General features: G+C 41.5%; 2 protein-coding genes across 3 annotated transcripts; both read right to left on the bottom strand.

Annotated features, from left to right (window-relative positions):
- Positions 1 to 1,282: 1,282 nt before the first annotated feature.
- Positions 1,283 to 5,035, bottom strand: tnip2 (TNFAIP3 interacting protein 2). Of its 2 annotated transcripts, none has more exons than XM_061086823.1 (6): positions 4,290 to 5,035; positions 3,281 to 3,577; positions 3,076 to 3,165; positions 2,681 to 2,944; positions 2,475 to 2,591; positions 1,283 to 2,352 (listed from the first exon to the last, which is right to left on the bottom strand). In XM_061086823.1, exons 1-6 carry the CDS (start codon positions 4,593 to 4,595, stop codon positions 2,056 to 2,058), a joined length of 1,371 nt encoding a protein of 456 aa, XP_060942806.1. In that variant the 5' UTR covers positions 4,596 to 5,035; the 3' UTR covers positions 1,283 to 2,055. The 2 variants fall into 2 exon arrangements, with proteins under 2 accessions (XP_060942806.1, XP_060942799.1); XM_061086816.1 differs by having other exon boundaries at positions 1,283 to 2,355; positions 4,290 to 5,032.
- A 4,806-nt stretch (positions 5,036 to 9,841) lies between these two features.
- Positions 9,842 to 11,766, bottom strand: sfrp2 (secreted frizzled-related protein 2). The gene is made up of 3 exons (XM_061066509.1): positions 11,259 to 11,766; positions 10,423 to 10,503; positions 9,842 to 10,146 (listed from the first exon to the last, which is right to left on the bottom strand). Exons 1-3 carry the CDS (start codon positions 11,758 to 11,760, stop codon positions 9,842 to 9,844), a joined length of 888 nt encoding a protein of 295 aa, XP_060922492.1. The 5' UTR covers positions 11,761 to 11,766.
- Positions 11,767 to 19,088: the final 7,322 nt, after the last annotated feature.

The raw sequence follows: 19,088 nt of genomic DNA, 5'->3' as shown, positions 1-19,088 counted from the left end.
AGATTGTCGGTACCGTAAATATAAAGCTATCGCTAGCATTACAGTTAGCTTAACATGGAAACAGAAAGTAAAACAGCTAGCCTACCATAGCTCTGTAGTTCCAAAGTCCTCCTGTAGGCTTTACACTAGCTAAAAGAATACTTACTATCTTCCTTGCCACAGACTTCTGTCGAGTTCCATTGAAATAACAGTATAATAATAACGTATTTCACGCATACTAACCCACACGTCCACAGATTAATTGGACAGTACTATGTGTACGACAGATTTAATAACATAAGTGCTAATAAGAAGTCAAATTACTACGTTAAGTACTGCTGATACACTGAGTGGCCATCTTGGATTTAGAAGTCGGGGGTGGGGAGGTTCCTCCGACCTTCCGATGGAATCGTGATGGGCTGGTGCTAAGTTTAGCTAACAGAATGATTAGTATCTTTATCAAACAGACGAATAGTATCAATCTCATTTGCATATTTCCCCAAAATATCAAACTTTCATTTAAAGAATGAAGTGAAGCTCTTAATCAGCTTGATTTCATTTGACCTGGGAATATAACATTTGGTTTATTTAGTATTTCAAGCAAATCATTCAACTTTATGCTCAACAGGAGCTGCTTTGACTCTTTTAATTCATATCTGTTCCTTTTAAAGTTATATAGTCTGACTTTAAACACGGTGCTCTGTGATCTGAGAACAATGCATCTGAAGGTGTGCATGTTCCCCCCCGCACGCAGAAGCAACCACTGTTGTTAGGCTGCATCTTTTATATGCACTGCAACTGCCTACTTCCTTTTTGAACAGGGGATGTCCAGCTTCCTGTGCTTACTACACCAAACCCCATGACAACTGATTCACCCAGCACCGCTGCGTGTCTGTCAAAATGATACTTCACAACCACGGAGTGCAAAGTTTTGTTTTCAGTCAGCGTCTTGTTTGGAGGCAGTTGTTGAGGGTTGTGTATATATAATGTTGGCTGTAACTCGAACTACCGCGCCCCGGCAGTGTTTGCTTCAGCCACACAACAGCTGGGAATCTGGCTGTCACAGTACAGCGTGCCCATTCAGGCAACGCTGGGAAGGGGGTTTCCACCATGCACACACACGTGACACAGATAGACGCACAATAAAAGACATACACACTTAAATTAAGTAGCGCACACATTTCCGAGGTCAGGCTGTGATCTGCGGTTACAGCTCCAGGCTGCAGACTGACATGAGAATTTAAATACGCCACAGCAAAATGAACATTTAAAAAGGTATATAAATCACCATGAGCTACAGAAGGTGGGTGAACGTTTTTTTTATTACAAAAATAATGTGCCAGCTCGAGAAAAACTGCACCAGATATCACAGAAATAAGCATTTTGTCAGTTGGGATGCAATCACTTAAAAAAAAAAAAAAAAAAAAAAAAGTGGTTCTCAAAAACATTTGAGTTAAGAAATATATATTTCTTGGCTTTGGCGGAAAATAAAAAAGGCATCGCACTTAAATGATCTGCCTCTTCCTTTATATGCAAGAAGAATAAATATTAAGTTATATTTTAAATTTGTTTAGTAGATAATTTACAGAACAAAAAATATGTCAAGTTCGATCAAAAATAAACTATGAATAGCACCACATTATTGACTAGATATCTAGTTCCAAAATAAGAAGCTTATGGATCTTTAAAATCGTACAATCCTACAATTAGTTTTGGGCTAAATGTCAAGAAAGTGCAACAGATTTGTAATTGGACATATTGAGGTATATGATATTTGATATATTGCATCGACATCCCCCCCCCCCCTCCACAGTAACCCCATGTGTTGCCCCAGGACTCAGAACCTGACACTTTTCCAACTGAAGGCTCGATGAACTCATTTCTCCTGTGACAGGGGAACTGGGGGTTGTACACTTTTGTTTCTCTATGTACAAACATTTCACATCAATTGATTCATTTGTAGTCACGCCTCCCGAAGATGGAAACTCCACTCAGGTTATTTTCTGCCGTGTAGTGCTGCTCGTCAGTGTTCAGTTACTGTCAGCAAATGACTGTCTTTTCCGAATGAGTGTTCCTCTACAGCTTGGCACATTCCTCCCAGTGCTTCAGGTACTCGGCCGTGTCCGTGTCACTGTACTTGGCCATGCACCGCGGGCACTGCAGCTCGGACAGGTCCTGGCACTCGCTCCAGGCGGGGCTCGGCGTTGCGGCTGCGGCTGCGAGTTGCTGCTGCGGCTGCGGCTGCGTCTGCGTCTCGGCGGTGGTCCTCAGTAGATGCTCTGTGTTGTCCTTGTGTCGCCGTGTGGAGATCCGGTGTCCTATGTGCACGCGACACATGGGAACCACACATCTGTTCTGCTCTCTGGTGGCTCCCTGCTGAAAACCACGAGACACATACACAGTTAGGATTGTACAAACCACACACACACATGGGAAGATGCTAAAACCCGGAGAGAAGTGAGTGCTTCCTGATTGACGGGCCGTTGTCTATGTACCTGTTTGTGTAGCTGCTGTTTCAGCTGATAAACCTGCTCCTTCAGGTCCTGGATCTGACCCTGTGCTCGCTCTCGGTCCCTACGCTCCGACTTAAAGTCGTCTGTGTAGATTATAACCTGAGGAACGACAAGAAAAAAAACATTACACACGTGCTGAGTCAGATTCAATTTAGCAGAAGACACACAGACAATAAAACACAACCAACCTGTTGCTCCAGGGTCTGGATGCGCTCCTGGTCCTTCCTCCTCGTGTCATCCACGTCTCTTTCCAGCCGAGCACACTCGCTCATCTTCTCCTCAAGTAAGCCGTTGAGCCTGGTGATTTCGTGATGGAGCAACCCAGTGCTGACAGAACCCAGCGCCGGCACCAGGCCCGGCCCGGTGCTCTCCTTCAGCCTCTGACACAAACCTCGGATGTAGTCCTCCCGGCTGGAGTCGTACTTCTGCCACTGGGAGTTCAAACCCTGTACCTACAAAAGAATCAGACACAACGTTTAGACCATTTGATAATGTGTAATGTGTCAATAGTACTATTCAATATTGAATATATAACATTCAACTGATGTTGTATTAAAGCCCAGAAGTATTGATGAAGACTTACATATGCCACTCGCTGCTTTAGCTGTTTATTCTCCTCCTGAAGTTGAACGATTTGAGTGTTGACTCCGCTCATGTCGGAGGACTCGGCCGTCTGTGGAAAACAATTAAAGAGAAGTTAAATCAGGGTAATATCGCTGCATATGAATGTGTGGGACAATCAGGATTGTTTTGAGGAGAGACCCTAGAGTCCAAACCCTTCCACACACCTCCTTAGCCTTCTTCTGATGGGGCATCTCCTCCACCGCTCCTCCGTCCTTCCTCTCCAGCCTCGCCAGCAGCTCCTGGCAAACCTTGACGGTGGCGCCGAGCTGCCCCCGGAGCTGGTCGGCCTCCTCCACCAGGGAGGTGCAGAGGACGGACCTGGTGGCCTCGCAGCGCTCCCTCTCCTCCAGGGCCGAGCGCAGCCGCTGGATCTCGCGGTCCTTCTCGTGGTCGGGCTGACACCGGACGCTCTCCAGCTCCAGATCCTTCTCTCGGAGGTGAGAGGTCAGCCTCTGGATCTCCTGGAGGGGGGGAGCAGGGAGATAAAGAGCATGAGCATGGCAGTTTGTTAAGTGTTAAATATACCACATGGTTATATTATTGCCTCTAATATTGCTCTGTTTGAGTTTTTTTCTTCAAAAAGTTTGTCTAATTATTTCACTGCAGATGAGACCGAACATATTCAGGAACTTATTTTAAATGCAAAATTTGAAACAAAAAAAGAAAGTTTTTAGCTAAAATTCTGGATAAAAATGCTTCAGGGAATAAAATGAAAGAGAAAATGCTTAAGAAAAAAAGGGGGAAATGAAAATAAATGTGTTTAAGAATAAAAGACTAGAAAAATTAAAGAAGAAATTGCTTTAGGACAAATTTGAATTTATTAAAATAAGCTTAAGAAGAGAAACAAAAGGAAAAGTGAAAGAAAGATGTTTAAGAAACAAGAAAAAGAATAATGTAAGAAAGATGTTTAAGAAACAAGACAAAGAAGATTGTAAGAAATAAAATTTAAGAAACAAGACAGAAACTAAACCTAGAAGAATATAACACAAATTCATAAGGAAACAAAAAGACATAAAGAAAAGAAAACACGAACAAAACATTGTTCCAACACACATTTAACCAGTTTTATCTTCCTTTTCCAGTGAAAACACAACTAACATCCACTTGAAGTAACTTTCCTCCATCTGCCCCTCCACCCCTCCACCAGCCCAGAGAGAGAGAACACATCGGTACCTCTTCCTGTCGCGACGCCCGGAACTCGGCGTCGCTTCCCCGCTGTTTCAGTTTGCAGATCTCCTGGCACAGGCTCTCCAGCAGCGACCTGGAGGGCCCGACCACCAGCTTCTCCTCCGGGTGGGGGTCCTCGGGTCCCCCCACCGACACATGGAGCCTCTCGTACCGGCCCAGCCTCGCCTTCAGGTCGGCGATGATGTTGTCCTTGACGTGGATCTGCTTCTCCAGCAGCTCGCTCTCCTGCCGGGTCTCATGGTACAGGCTGGTGATGGTGCTGAAGCTCCGCATCTTGTCCTCATTATCCATGGCGGAGAGATTTGATGGATGTTAAAGGAAAATAAATGTGTTTGTGTTAATAATAATCCGACATGTTCATCGTGCACCGAGGAAGTCGTGTGAGGCGCCGGTGAGCAGGAGAATAATATCCCCGAGCAGAAAGGGGATTTCCTGGGGAACTTCCCCGTGGAGTTTTTGGAGCCCAGCCTGCTCCGAGCCCCGCCGTCACCGTGCGGGACTCGAGTGCGTTCACATCCCGCAGGACCCCGCAACTACAGCACACACACATGGGGACGACAACCATGTTTATTATTAAAACGCGTGCTATAAACTTTTAAGCTAGTTTCCATGCTAACGGCTAAGCTAGAGAGGTACCGCCGCGCTGCGTTCACAGCCGTCGTAAACCACAGCACTCCCAGCGAAAGCCGTTCTTACTACGTTATTTTAGTTCCCTTTTAGCAAGTGTTTCCTACAAGTGGTCATTTTCCAGTTTCTTAAATTAGCCAAGATGTTACCGAGAAAAATAAAGTTATAAATAAAGTTGAAATACCATTAAAGGTTAATCGTGTTGTTGTTGTTGATGTTTTGGGGAAACTAAGGGTTAAGAAAAAAGGTCCTAATAAGATGAAGTCCCCTGATCGAATTGTCTAATGATACAATTCCTAAACGATTACACATTCAGAAGATGACTTTCCCCCAAAGGTAGTTTACAGAGTTTCCACCGACACTCATCACGCCCCCTGAACGTCACATCAGGGCATTTCACCTGTTACAGCAAATTTCCCAAATACTCCATACTCCTGTTTATATATTACAATGTACTCTATATACTCCAAATATATATTACAATATACACTTCAAACACTATAGACTCCAAATATATATTACAATGTACACTTCATAATTGATATACTCCAAATATATATAATCACAATGTACACTTTATACTCTGTATACTTCAAATACTCCAAATATACCACAATGTACACTTCATTCTCTATATACTCCAAATATATCACAATTTACACTTCATACTCTACTCCATATATATACATCACAATGTACACTTCATACTCTATACTCCATATATATATACATCACAATGTAAACTTTATACTATATATACACCAAATACTCCATATACATTAAACCCACAATCTATATACATTATCCATGTATATGCCATGTTTGGTTTGTTCAACTTTATCGATCGTGTATTATTTTTACTACTAAGGCTTCATTGTGATGTAATTGAATTGTTTTGTGATGTATAGCTTGAATTGTGTACATGCTACTCTCTGTGTGCGTGTGTGTGTTTTAGCTTTCCAGACTATTACATGACTCATATGAGTATCACGCACTGGATCATAATATTCCTCCCCGGTCATTTCAGCTTTCAGAAACTTTGGAAATATCAAATTACACATTGACAGTGTAAATAAAACTATAGTGCCAGTATGAGCTCATGATGATTTACTTTACTGTAACACGCCTGTGATATCATCCTGTGTAGTGACTGTGCATATCTGAGAAGTTTGTTTAATCACTTCCTCTGTGTTACCTTTTCAAGCGACTGACTAATCCACAATTGAATATAATGAGATTCCACAAATAACCATTTACTATCAGTTCATCTGCAACTTTTGCCCAATCAACGGTTCTATAGTTGTATGTCCTCCTTTACCAGCAGTCCAAAATCCCCCAATATTCCATTACAGAACTACACAACATAGAAACCCCAAAAATTCTTACTGGTCAGAACCTGGAACCTGACATTTCTATAGTTTTTTTTTTCTTTTCGTTGAACATTTAGTGTTTTTTCATTTGACTAATTTCATCTATATGAAATAAAAAGAAAAGACAGTATCACATCGAGCGATATAGATAACATTGGGTGTTTTAAAGGCACCAATGAAGCTCATCCTTCTTAAAAAGGCTGTTTGTTTTATAGGATACACATTACTTTGACAGTTTAATATTTGTACATGGCAAAAAATACTTAAACTACATGAGTAAAACTGTGATTGCACTCTGAACTATATGAACCCTGTGTTTCTGAGTCAAGTCATAGTGAAACTGTCTAGACCGAATAAGTAGAGTGTAGAGTTTTTCTTAAAGACATTCATTCAAGGGGTTTCTTCAGCTCTACTGTCCCTTGGGGAGTCCCAGGTATTTCTGGGCCAATCCCACTATAATGTCACGTTGTGACTCATTAAAGTCACATGGTTGTCATGTGACAGTGTCCAGAGTCATATGAATAGAAAGGTGTGAAGAGGGGGGTGTCAGGATGGAATTTGTGAGTCACAGATACCTTATGTTTGTGGTCGATCATGTTGAGCTCACATGGTTCTTCATGGTCATGAAGAAGACAGCGGTGAGGTGGATGTGGCGTCCCCTCTCTTCCTCATTTGGTTCACACCTCCATTCATGTGATACCTCTCAGCAGCTCATGGGATGTGGCTGTGATTGACCTGGATAAATGAAAAGGTCTGGAGATCCCAACCAATCAGAAGACCCCGATGAAGCCCCTCAAACAAATGGGGAAAAGTAAAAAAGGCAAATAAGGTCACTCACCCTGATAAGGACCATGTGTGCCGCAACATGTCGGTGCATTTTTACCACGACAAGGATATTGTGTTTTAATTGGACAGATTACCATGAAAATTGGTGGAAGGGTTTGTTATGGTTTAGGGAAGGTACTGTTAAGTTGGTGCGGATCCAGGAAATTTGATCACTTACTTTAACATCGCAGGATAAGGTGTTTCCACAGATTTCTCAGAAAATAAATCATGGATCTTAATGAGAAAAATGTTTCGGTAACAGATATTTATGAGTGTGTGTAATTTGGTGAAGATCAAAATAAAGATCTGGACCTTGTGAATTTAAATGTGTTTTTGTTAAGGGTTTCCTTTGCCTTTCATTAGCCACACTAATAAAGGGCTTTCTCCCCACATCAACACTGCCTTGGTTTATTTGACTTTGTTTGAATCAAAATGGTGAAATGTTTTGAACTCTTCTCTGACAGTGAAGTGGGTTATTTTGTATTTTTACATGTCAGTGCATTCAATTATCCAGGTAGCATTAGGATGAATGGTATCAAATGGTTGACAGTAAATTAATCACCAACTATTTTGATGATTAAATCATTTTAAGTCATTCTGAAGCAAAAATGCAAAGAAGTTTCCAAATGTCATTCATGAATAATATACTTTTGTTTAATCCAAGCAATTTGAAGATGACACTTGGCAGCTGGGGCTCAGGAGGTAAAGAGGGTTGTTCGCTAACTTGAAGGTTAGTGGTTTCGATCCCTGCCTCCCCCAGTCTGCTTCTTGGTGTGATAGAGAAAGAGAAACAAAGATTTTTTTGATAAGGCATGAAATAAAAGTTAAAGAGCTTCACAAAAAGAGCGAGAGAGCACTTGTTAGTTTAAAAGTACAAGGTAGGAAATAGACTCTTGAAAGGTTCATAAACAAAGACTGATGTTGAATATTTTAAAATCCTGTGGTGTCATTTCTGGTTCGGTGTGTGAGATGAACCAGAATTTCCCACAGTAATCAAGTTATGAAAAACAAACGAGTATCAGGAACAAAAACCAAACAGGTGCAACATGTTTCTCAGAAAGGCACGGTCATAGCATTGTGTCAAAATAAAAGCATTTCCGTGACGATTAACGGCCAAAATTCCCCACAACTGATACTGCCAAGAAGTCCTCATATAGTTAAAGAAGTTTATTATTTTATTGGAGAAAAACTGTAAACATAGATTTGAAGATCACAGACGTGGCACCAAACGTTACGCAAGTTTTACAGCCGACTTCCACAAGATGGCGCTGTTTAACAGCAGATTCTGCAGATTTTAAATTAATCCTCTATCTGTGGCCATGAGGATTATTTTGTAATCCTCTTCTCTTAGTAAGTGTTTTGTTTTCCTTTTGCTATTGAACTTAACCTCCTAATTGTCAGCTTGTTAGTTTTGTTTTTAAACAACACTCAGTTCATGAGCGATTTCAAAAAACATGTTGGCAACTTTTAATAGCTGGAAACATTACACAAGATAAAACGGACAGTATTAGATATTTACACAGTAATACTTTCCAAGAAAAACAAACTTTACATTGCACACATACACACCACCACACGGCTATAAACCACCAACCACAAACCCAGATAATCAACATTGAACACCAGAACAAAAACCAACTTGTGTTACTCAAACAACAGGATGAAGTTTACAAAAAAGTTTAACTGACGTGGGAAAGTCCGGAGTAGAAAAATATTTTAGTTTTTATCATATTGTGGTAGAAAAATATGCAGTGGCTCAAGTACAAAAGGTTTACCAAGAATATTACAAATGTTGAACAGGCAGAGAATATAGCCAGCTATCTCTCATTTTTTTTTTTTTTGCTGGAGAAAACGGTAAGAATACAAAAACACCAATATCTTTATATTAGTCTCGGACACAGGATCACAGCTTCCCTCACAAAGTGACTCAAGGTTTGTAACTGGGAAGCGAATACCAAATTTAGAAAGACTCTAATGAACCTAAATTAGAGTCTTGTCTAGTCAAGGCCTTTGACTCTTTCAAAACGAATTCTGAGGATTTAACACAGTTTGAGGCCTCCGCACAGAGGGAGACAAAAGAAACGTCTCTTTTAAAAATCTAATAAAACTCAACCTTTCTGCAGGATTTAACAATAGGCCTCATCTGCCAATGATTATTAGAGTCAGTCATTTTATAATCCTGGATTCAAAACTCTAACCATGCAATTAGTGACCCGTCTGCCCACGGGACGGAGGCCGAGGGCAATTAACTGCAATTAATGAGGTGACAGCGAAGACAGCTCCCCAGGGAAGGACCCGGTGCTTGAGAACTTTATTAAGGGGGCTAGTGCAAAATGAATGGGAATCATTGGATGAAAGTCAGATGAATGTCTGCATGCGATTTAATATGTATTTTTTAGAATCCGGAGGTTGCCGTTTAAGTAGTTTAACCCTAGTTGCAATGTGTTGGCCGAAACCTGAAAATTCCAGCTCAAATAAAGTTGTTGTAAAGTTATTGTAGCCATGTCTGGGCCCCATATTACCTTTTTATCTGAATCTAGCATTTTAAATGATGAACCAGTGGCTGACACATGAAGTGAGGTCTCTTTAAATGCCGGGGAAGAAATCTTTGTTGGACTTTATTTGACGGCAATCGTGAAATTTGAACGGGGGGAAGAGCTCGACTGAACTTGATCTTCAACAGTAACACATGCAGTTTGTTTTCTTCTCTCCTTCCTAACACTGCAGCTTGCGGATGCTGCGTGAAATCCTCTTGAACTCGCGCTGTCCCTTCTGCCAGCGCTTGAGCGAGGTGATGACCAGATGGCCGTCCCTCTTCTGGCCCATGACCAGGTAGGCGGCATTGATGTCGTTCATCTCCTCGCAGATGCACTGCAGGCCGTCCCTCAGCCACAGCACCGTCTTCCTCAGGTCGTGCTCCGTCACGCCGTTCAGCTTGTAGATGGTCTTGCTCTTGGTCTCCGGCACTATCTTGGTGTCGCCGTTGATGTAGGAGATCTCTTTCACTTTGATCTTCAGAGCTTTAAAGACATGGCACACAGATAATTTGTTTTTATACAGATCATCCTCTTGTGATGAAAGACACATGTATTTACATTTGATTTGGAGCTAAGATGCAGGCATCAGGGGACATGAAAGCCAGGAGAGAAATCTTGGCCACAATCTTGAGAAGTTAAACTTGTCCAACACTGAAATGTGACCCCCTTAATGCCTGGGGACCCCTGGAACCTCCCTTCATGACCCCTTGGGGCCCCTCAGGAACTACTACTCTAGTAAAAATGGATGGGCCCACTTACCAAAGTCATTCTTACACAGGTTGTCAACAATTTCGTTGTCATTTTCGTCCGTTTCCTTGCAAGCATCGCAGACTCTGGGCACTAGAACAAACAAATGAGACACAACTGATCAGTGATGATTGAACTCATAAACGTGTAATTAGATAATCTGACAGAATTCATGACAAGAATGATATTTACTGATCAGAATACGTTGCAGACACATCCTGGTGCAATGCATGGACACAAATATGTTGTATACATTAAGACATTAAACGTCGAAAGCTCTTGAATCTCTTTGTCTTTCCAAGTTGACATCTTGTTCTGAGATATTTGTTTACTTCTTACTCCGTTCACAGTCATTTTCCTGTTGTATTCTCTGACTCGGACATTCTTCCAAGATTCTAATCAGGGGGCTGAAAAAAAAGGTCTGGAGATAGTCCAGAGCAACTGACTTGGACATTTGTGTTCTCACAATTAGCCCGTCTGGTTAATTTCAAGAGTTCATGTCTGAAGGCAACTTTAGTGAATGATCTGTGATTTTTTAAGGTAAAAATCATTGAAATATTACTTTGACAAAACAATATCTATTTCCAGAAACAGTGTGTCTGTTAATCTGAATGATCCAGAGAAAATGCTTTTGTAATAGGGAGCTTTTCTTCTGAGATAATTCTTAATTCTTAAGAAAACATTTGAGATCTGTAATTGCTGTGAATTTAACTTTTAAAAAACCAAAAACGTCTTTGAAATCTATCAGGAAATATGTTGTATACAAAAGAAGTACAGGATAATATATCTATTTTAAGGAATTTGGCTTTTACGTGTGCTTCTTTCAACACATGCAAACACAACCCTACCCTCCTTGGTGGCTGGCACAAAGTTGTCGATGCCTGCCGGGGGGATGCACAGGTCGTTGTCCAGCGGGAAGCGGTCGCAGTCCAGCATCTTGGGCCAGGGGAACCCGAACGCGGACATCACCGGCGCGCAGCCCTGCTTCACGGCCTCGCACAGGGACCTGCACGGCTGGATGGGCTCGTCCAGCTCGTCCAGGCACACGGGAGCGAACAGGGAGCACAGGAACTTCCTTGTGTCCGGGTGGCATTGCTTCTGCACCAGCGGGATCCAGGACGAGGCTTGCTGCAGAACCTCGTTCATGGTTTCGTGTCCGAGCAGGTTCGGGAGGCGCATCTCCGTGTACTCGATGTCGTGGCACAGCAGGAGGTTGGCCGGGATTTGCTTGCAGTGGTTCTTTTTGTAGAATAACTCGTGCTGGCCAAAGTTATACATTCCGTGGATGGCTTCCGTGCAGGGAATCGCGATCACCCAGAGGAACGTGGCTGCAGAAACCAAGGCTCTCATCTTGTCCTGTGCGTAAAAAGTTGTGCGTAAAAAGTTGTGAGCACAGACCTATGGCACAGACGCGTGATCAGGGTCAGTTGAGCATCCGTCAGTGTGGATGCAGCTTCTGTCAGTGAGCAGCCCACCACTGGGACGAGGGGTTTTCTTCCAGGCATGTCTGGGTGGAGTCTGGATGCTGTGCGTAAAGACGCATGGTCTCCTCATATCAGGTGGAACCAGTGGATCAGTTTAAATCAAAGCAAATCCCATTTTGATTTCCTCCTTTATTTCTAATTATAGTTAATCGTATTTTATTACCAGTTGTCCTCTTAACAATTTCCCTCATCTCCTGCCCTTCATTGGAAATCCTAACAAACCGTGTGTGACAGGTTTTCCTCATTAAACTCCACAGAAAGGAGTGATCCCTCACTTTGCTGCTCTCGGGGCCTGCACTGTAAATACTTTGTGAGTGTTGTCAGTGGGGGCATTTAGCTCTGTTCAGTGGAGCGTTCATTTTCCATCATTAGGCGTGTATGGCAGTGAAATCCTCATGGGCAGCCCTGCAGGTTCATACCCACACATGATGAAATATTGGTGTGAGAGGGAGACCTCCATTCAGCACACACTCAGGGGTGAAACCGAATCTGCCTCCTCCTGCTCAGGGCTCTGGCTCCCATCCACTGCCCCAGACCCCCTTGAGCTACAGTCTGGTCTGCAGCCGTGCAGCCGTGTGGTTCTTCTCAGGCTTCACCTTCCTCTTCCTCCCTTTGCAAGGAGGTGAAATAAACCAGCACTCCAGGCTCCAATGTAAAAGGTTTGAGGAACTCAAATGGTCAGGTCACACAAATCCCAAAGGTGTCTTTTCCCATATGTTATTTCAAGAAATGCAGATATTTTGGTTTCACTTTCCCAGACTGAGACATATCTGAGGTCTCCACTGCCCCCCCATGTACAATGGAGCACAATTTATGTTCCCCAAAAACAACTACAGGTATATTTAGTGATGATCCAACATGTTCCAAAACCCATCCAGTGGCACATGTTCATTCCTCTATCGTCATCGGCCTCTCTTACCTTTTCCACTCGGCAGCTCCTTCGATCATTCAAGACACGTTATGAGTCACTTGCTTTAAATACAGGAAATACTGTTTGCATTGAAAACACAGCTGTAGTTTATTTCCTCGGAATTAAACATGTCATTAAAGTTTATAGCTCTACGTGTGCCAAGATTTATTTTTTTTTGCAGAATTGAACTAATAGGATATTTCTGGTCAGTTCCCACAACGCTTGTTTTTCTTTCCATATACAAAACAGGACCTATTAAATATTTTTGCAAGTCTGGTTTATTTAAAGAGTGTTTTATTAATACCTTACTGCACCCTTAAATTAGGTGTTACACTGTTTTTCTGCTGGCGAGACAGGAAGTGCTTCCCGTCTCCTGAACGAGAGATAATTAATGAATTAAAATGCCTCATGGATCTACATTGTTCACTCTCAGGAGAGCAAAGCTGCAGTTATGGGGACACATGCTGCATCTGTTGTGGTGGGACAATGTCAAAATTAGTTTTAGAAATCAGAGTCTCTTACCAGTAAGTAAGTAAGTAAGTTTATTGAAGGGGTTTATTTATGGAGGAATCTGTCCCTGAGATTTCAGCCTCCAACCAAAAACAGGATTCAAGGAGAAATCTCATAATTTCTCTGGGTTGGTGGTTGGTTGGTTTATCTGAAAATATAACCCATCGTTATGACTGATGTTTCCTTTTCTGAGTTCTTGTTTGTAGCAGACCAACCCTGGTGTTGGACATTAACGCCAAAAGCTCTTGATTCTCTTTGTCTTTCCAAGTTGACATCTTGTCCTGAGATATTTGTTTTCTTCTTGCTGCGCTCACGGTCATTTTCCTGTTGTATTCTCAAACTCGGACATTCTTCTGAGATTTTAATCGGGGGGTTGGGAGGAAAAAGGTCTGGAGATAATCCAGAGCAAGTGACTTGGACATTTGTGTTCTCACAATTAGCCCGTCTGGATAATTTCAGGAGATGGTGTCTGAAGGCAACTTTAGTGAATAATCTTGAAATCATTGAAATATTACTTTGACAAAACAATATCTATTTCCAGAAACAGTGTCTTTGTTAATCTGAATGATCCAGACAACATGCTTTTGTAATAGGGAGCGTTTCTTCTGAATTCATTCCTAAGAAAACATTTGAGATCTGTAATTTCGGTGAATTTAACTCTTTAAAGAACAAAAAACGTCTTTGAAATCTATCAGGATTAACAACATTAGGAACCGAGGACTTAACTGGTTCTTCAGTCAGTGTCAAAGGTTTAACTTGCTTTTATAGGGCTACTCCCGCCCCCCCACCCCTCTCATCCCAGCTCCTTCAAAGTGTGTTAGTTCTATTCAGCTCTCTGTTGAAACACTTATACGACCATTTAGGAGCTGGAGCCCCCTGTTAACCTGCAACTAGACTCCTTCTAGGTGAGCAGTAGGTCATCTGGCCGAACTGTACGTGGTAGGTCACTAGCTAACCTTCTCGCTGATCATCCGTAAACAGACGGCTGATGCCTCGTATGCCGGCTCCTGGGGCATCAGATAAATATAAAACATGTGGTAAACTAGTCGAGCTGATCCGTCCCAGATGCTTGAGTTCATCTTGTAGAGTTAAAGGGTATAAATGAAGGGAAAGGATCAACAGTGGATAGAGGGTTTGGATGTGATCATGCTTTACCACGCAGGCTTTATTCCTCCAAACACAGAAAACATGCAGCCTGCATTAACAATAGGGTTTCACAGACAGTAAAAGTCAGAGGCTCAGGACAGAGGTAAACTGATCCTGGGCCTGTGCCTAAAGTCACCCCAGCGGGTTCTCATTACAACTCGGGAAAATGAGACACAGCTTGTCAGACCCTCTGGTCCATCTGTCATTCGTTGTTCTACCCCCCCCTCCCTCCACCCCCCTTTCACCTTCTCCTTCCTGTCTTCATAAAGAGTCGAGGGCTAGACGATGCTGTCAGACACAATCACACAGTGTACGGCGCAGGTTCAAAAGGAGCGTCGGCTGAAATGTTGGCGAAATCAATTTATTGGATGTTCATGAAGAGTCCACCATCAAAGCCACCAGGGTTATAATGGGAACCAGGACCCATGCGTTTTGAAAAGTCCACTTTCTTACTAGATCTTGATTCTCAAAGATTCTGTGCCGAAAAGCTAAGTAGCTCCATACAGGAGATTTAAGGCAAATGAAGTCTGACCAGAATAAATGAAAGGATAGGTCTAGCGATCTTCTGTACCTAACTAACTGGTACCATGTTGCATTAGAGGCAACACGGACATGAATTGATTCTGTCTGTGGAGTGAAAGTCTAACATAGTTTATTCTCCTGTGCCATTGTCCATCGGTCCATTGTGTTTTCACTAAAAGGAAAATGAGCACAGTGTGTAGCATCATCTCGAAATACATAGGATGGTGCCAAATGTCCGTTAAATCTCAGTCGTCTGAAATCATTATTTATTAGAACACAATAAAACAGATCCACTGTAAGGAGCAGGAATCTTTACTGATCCTCCAAGGCCCCTCGACTGCCAGCTGAGAATCAACCCTACAGCTCTGAGCATTGTCCCAAAGTGCACTAATGAGCTTGTTAACTTCAATCACTCCTTGTACGTTGACATTTGGGAAAGAATTTGTCCCATCCAACGGGAATTAATCGGATTAGAGCTCGAGTCATATAGATGTTCCCTGCTTGGCCTAATTGATGTTCCCATTGAACGGGTCTAATTGACTCAGTGTGGCGGCTCAGAGCAGCTGTGGGATTAAACGTGTATGAGAAACGTGGACGTATAGAAGTGGTCAAATATGTGGAGAGGGAGCTAGAGCCGTTTATTTTCTGTTAAATCAAGGCATCGACATTTGAGGTTGTATAGTTTTTGGAAACATGTTCAGAGTTTTTTCTGATCAGACTTCATTTAATTTGTTTTACAGATAAAACGTACACATCTCATACACTGTATATAAAGATGGCCGACATGACGCCAACCCAAAAGTGAGGCCAAATCATCTTGATCACTCGAATCTGGTGATTCCAGAGATTTGGAATCTCACAGAAATTTGACAAACACAAGATACTTCTTCTTTATCTTCAGTTTTGTTGAGGCTGGCAAACAACTTTTAGGTGCAATACCAACACCTTGAACTGGAGTTGTACACTTGCTGCACAAGTACACAACATCCGGTTGATGACGCTTGCTGGTCAGCTCGCTCTCATTGGCTATTCAGGATTATTTGGGCAGATAATCTGCACCGACTGACCTAAATCTGCCCAATTATCCTCCAAACAAAAAGCAACAAACAGACAAAGGTGAAAACAACCTCTTTGTTTTAATTATTATTCTGAGAGTTGGTTTGAAAAGATGGGTGTATTACCAGATACAGGCTTGTAGTTTCCCACATTTTCTGTCTTTGTGCTAAGCTAAGCTAACTGGTTCCTGGCTGTAGCTTGATATTTGCAGCACAGATCCAGCGATTTGCTCTGACAGCATCGTGAAGGCAAACCCACAGGTGTGTGATTATTTCCGGAACATTGAAGACGCATCTCAGTATCTAAAGTGTGAGACCTCGTCCAGGTTAGTGTCACAGGATCCACAAACAGGCAGGTTTACGCTCACAGGATGTTAGCGTGACGAGCAGATCCTTCTACAGGGCGCTGCTCTCTGACCCCTGACCGATACCGAAGCTGGAAGACTCACACTGAGCGACTTTACAACTTCAACTAAAGTACAAGCAGTTCTGCAGCCACAGAGGAGTCTTCTGTCTGACCTGTACCTGATCTGCACCCCCTGTGGAGAAGTCGTGCCCCTTGCCACCTTCACACATTCCTCATTAAAAAAAGGATGTTGCTGTAGTTTCCCCCCACAAATTATTAAAATGAGCGTTAACTGAACTAGAATAAAAAGATGTTTAAACTATTTAAAAAGACTTTGATATCAGTGAGGGATGTTTACTGTGCTGGTTTTAAGTCACATTCTGTGCCCACATTTACCAAACTGATAAAAGTGAGATTTTGAATTAGAATTTCAACAGAAGCGAAAGTTCTTCTCGTTTACCCTTATTAGGAATTTAACGATCATTAAACTTCTAACAACTAAAATGCCTTTAAAGGGACGGATGTAACTTTATTTGTTGACAGGGAGAGAGACTGCATCGTCAGTCAGGATGAATCATTTGTTCAAGGTCAAAGAAAAGTGTTTGTTTTAGCCTACAGATAAACGTATATTTGATTTGTAAATGTATACTCCACTGTTAGTTATAGTACATTGTTTGAAACATCTCTTATTCAAGTCTTGTTCTTCTTAAAGCAAAAATTTAAATCCTAAATTGAGGTATTCTTAGAGAAGATTGATAAAAAAGAACAGCTGATTAATATTGTATTTTCAAATGAAGTATTTGCCTTAAATGTGCAATTTATTATTAGGGAACAACTTAATTTTTTTGCTTTGAAATAACAATTGGCTTGTTTATAGACAGTCAACGCAGATGATAAAGACAAATGATCTTTAAATAAGTGTGTGTGTGCGTGTGTGTGTGTATGTGTGTGTGACTGTGTGTGTGTGTAGGCGTGTGTGTGTGTGTGTTTAACTTCCTACAACGATAAGTTTTGCGTGACATGAACAAATTGCAGCTCTGGAAGAAGTCATGGATCATTTGCCTTTTGGAAGTTTGTGTTGGGAAATATAATCTCACATACCTTCATCTCAGGAATTCGAGGGTTTACAAAAAAAAATAAAACGAAAAACCCACCCCTCTAAATTTTAGCGATGGTGGAAGCGGTCGAGCAAGTGACCCACAGTGACCTCTGGAATACCAGACATGGGCTCAAGTGTAAATAAAGGTTTGGTATTCATTCACAGTTGTGACACCACAACAAGGACACCTTTTATTTTGAGATATAGTTGAAGTGTGTGTATGTGTTTGGAACAAAAAACGGACTTTACACCAAGTTCAGCTCAAACTCTGGACAAACTTTACTTCCTGGTTTCACCTCTGATTTTTCACTCTGAACCACGAACCAGGATTTGACTCATTGCTGCTTTGTACAGTTTCCAAATGGAGCAAAGCCATCAAAGTATAATTATCCTACAAACGCACGGTACAGAAAGCAGATCTGCAATATAATCATTTGTCATTTTCCAGATTTCTTTCCTTACACTAGTATGTCTACTACAAATAAGACGGATTACTCCATTTAACTTAAGTAAATGTAATTTGGGGTAATTTTATCCAGATACATCTGACCTGCCAACAAATACACACACGCATGAGCAGAGTGAGTTCGGACTTTATTGTTTTCTAGGAAATTTAAATATGCTGAGGAATGAAAGGCATCTCGATTAAACCAGAAGGAAAACCGCTCATAAAATGATATTTGTAATGTTTTAGATCTTTATCTACTAATTTTGATATTTCACAAGAAAAAAGTTGTGCATTAATCACAATCAAGTCTTAATGTTATAAAATAATATCTCCTATTGCTTATTTACATGTTTTGCTTTATTCTTGTAATGTAATAAGTTTATTCTTGTAAATTACAATAATTAATATAAAATCATGATATAAAAGAAAGTTACACGAGGGATAGAACAACATGGCCTCTGTCCTGAGAATCCCAAGAGAATAGGATTGATAACCTTGCAGCGGTTCTTCACTAAGTGTATTTTCCTTTGGAGTATCATATTATCCATTTGTAGCTTTTAGCTTTTTCACTGATACTCTCATCCCCCAAGAGGTTTAATCGATTCCAATTGTTGTCTCACAGTTAAACATAACGTCTCAAACCGCTTCTGCAGCATAATACGCTTCTCTGCCGTCATTGCATCTCATATTCTACCTGGAAATATGGTGAAACAAGTTGTTTTTTGTGTCATTCACAACCAACACAAGCAAACAAGTTACACAAAAAGATCGTTGACCAATTGTAGCGACAAATGAAAAGTGAGTTTTGTATTATTTTGTTCAGGATGCTTTCCTCCCCAAGGGAACATGCTGCAAACAGAAAACTGAAAATGTTTTACAAGTCATTTCCTAAATCAAACCAGACCAGTCAGCCTCAAAGCAGCTAAATATGTGCATCTGTTTGTTTATTTTACTGCAAGAAACTTTGCTTCTGTACTTTTCATACTGTTATACAATGTCTGATAATCTTATTCCACTGGGCCACCAGGTTTATTTTACAGCCACTTTTACTCCATAGGAGAAAATACTTTTGTAAAAGCGCCAACCACCGATTGTAATTTGTCTCGTGGACCTTCGAACATGTCATCATTGCTTTCCTGTTGTTTTCATTAGTGGAGG

Source organism: Limanda limanda, chromosome 2 (genome assembly GCF_963576545.1).
Source record: "Limanda limanda chromosome 2, fLimLim1.1, whole genome shotgun sequence".
NCBI classification, from domain to species: domain Eukaryota; kingdom Metazoa; phylum Chordata; class Actinopteri; order Pleuronectiformes; family Pleuronectidae; genus Limanda; species Limanda limanda.
Note: the sequence above shows the minus strand (reverse complement) of the source record. Positions and strands in the feature narration are given on the sequence as shown.

Excerpts from the sequence above, each read along its gene's own strand:
- tnip2 (XM_061086816.1), bottom strand. The coding sequence starts at position 4,595 with ATGGATAATGAGGACAAGATGCGGAGCTTCAGCACCATCACCAGCCTG. Across the intron at positions 2,945-3,075 it reads TAAAGCAGCGAGTGGCATAT|GTACAGGGTTTGAACTCCCA; the intron begins GTAAGTCTTCAT and ends ATTCTTTTGTAG. Across the intron at positions 2,356-2,474 it reads AACAGCAGCTACACAAACAG|CAGGGAGCCACCAGAGAGCA; the intron begins GTACATAGACAA and ends CGTGGTTTTCAG.
- sfrp2 (XM_061066509.1), bottom strand. The coding sequence starts at position 11,760 with ATGAGAGCCTTGGTTTCTGCAGCCACGTTCCTCTGGGTGATCGCGATT. Across the intron at positions 10,504-11,258 it reads TGTGCCAGCCACCAAGGAGG|TGCCCAGAGTCTGCGATGCT; the intron begins GTAGGGTTGTGT and ends TGTTTGTTCTAG. Across the intron at positions 10,147-10,422 it reads CCTGTGTAAGAATGACTTTG|CTCTGAAGATCAAAGTGAAA; the intron begins GTAAGTGGGCCC and ends ATGTCTTTAAAG.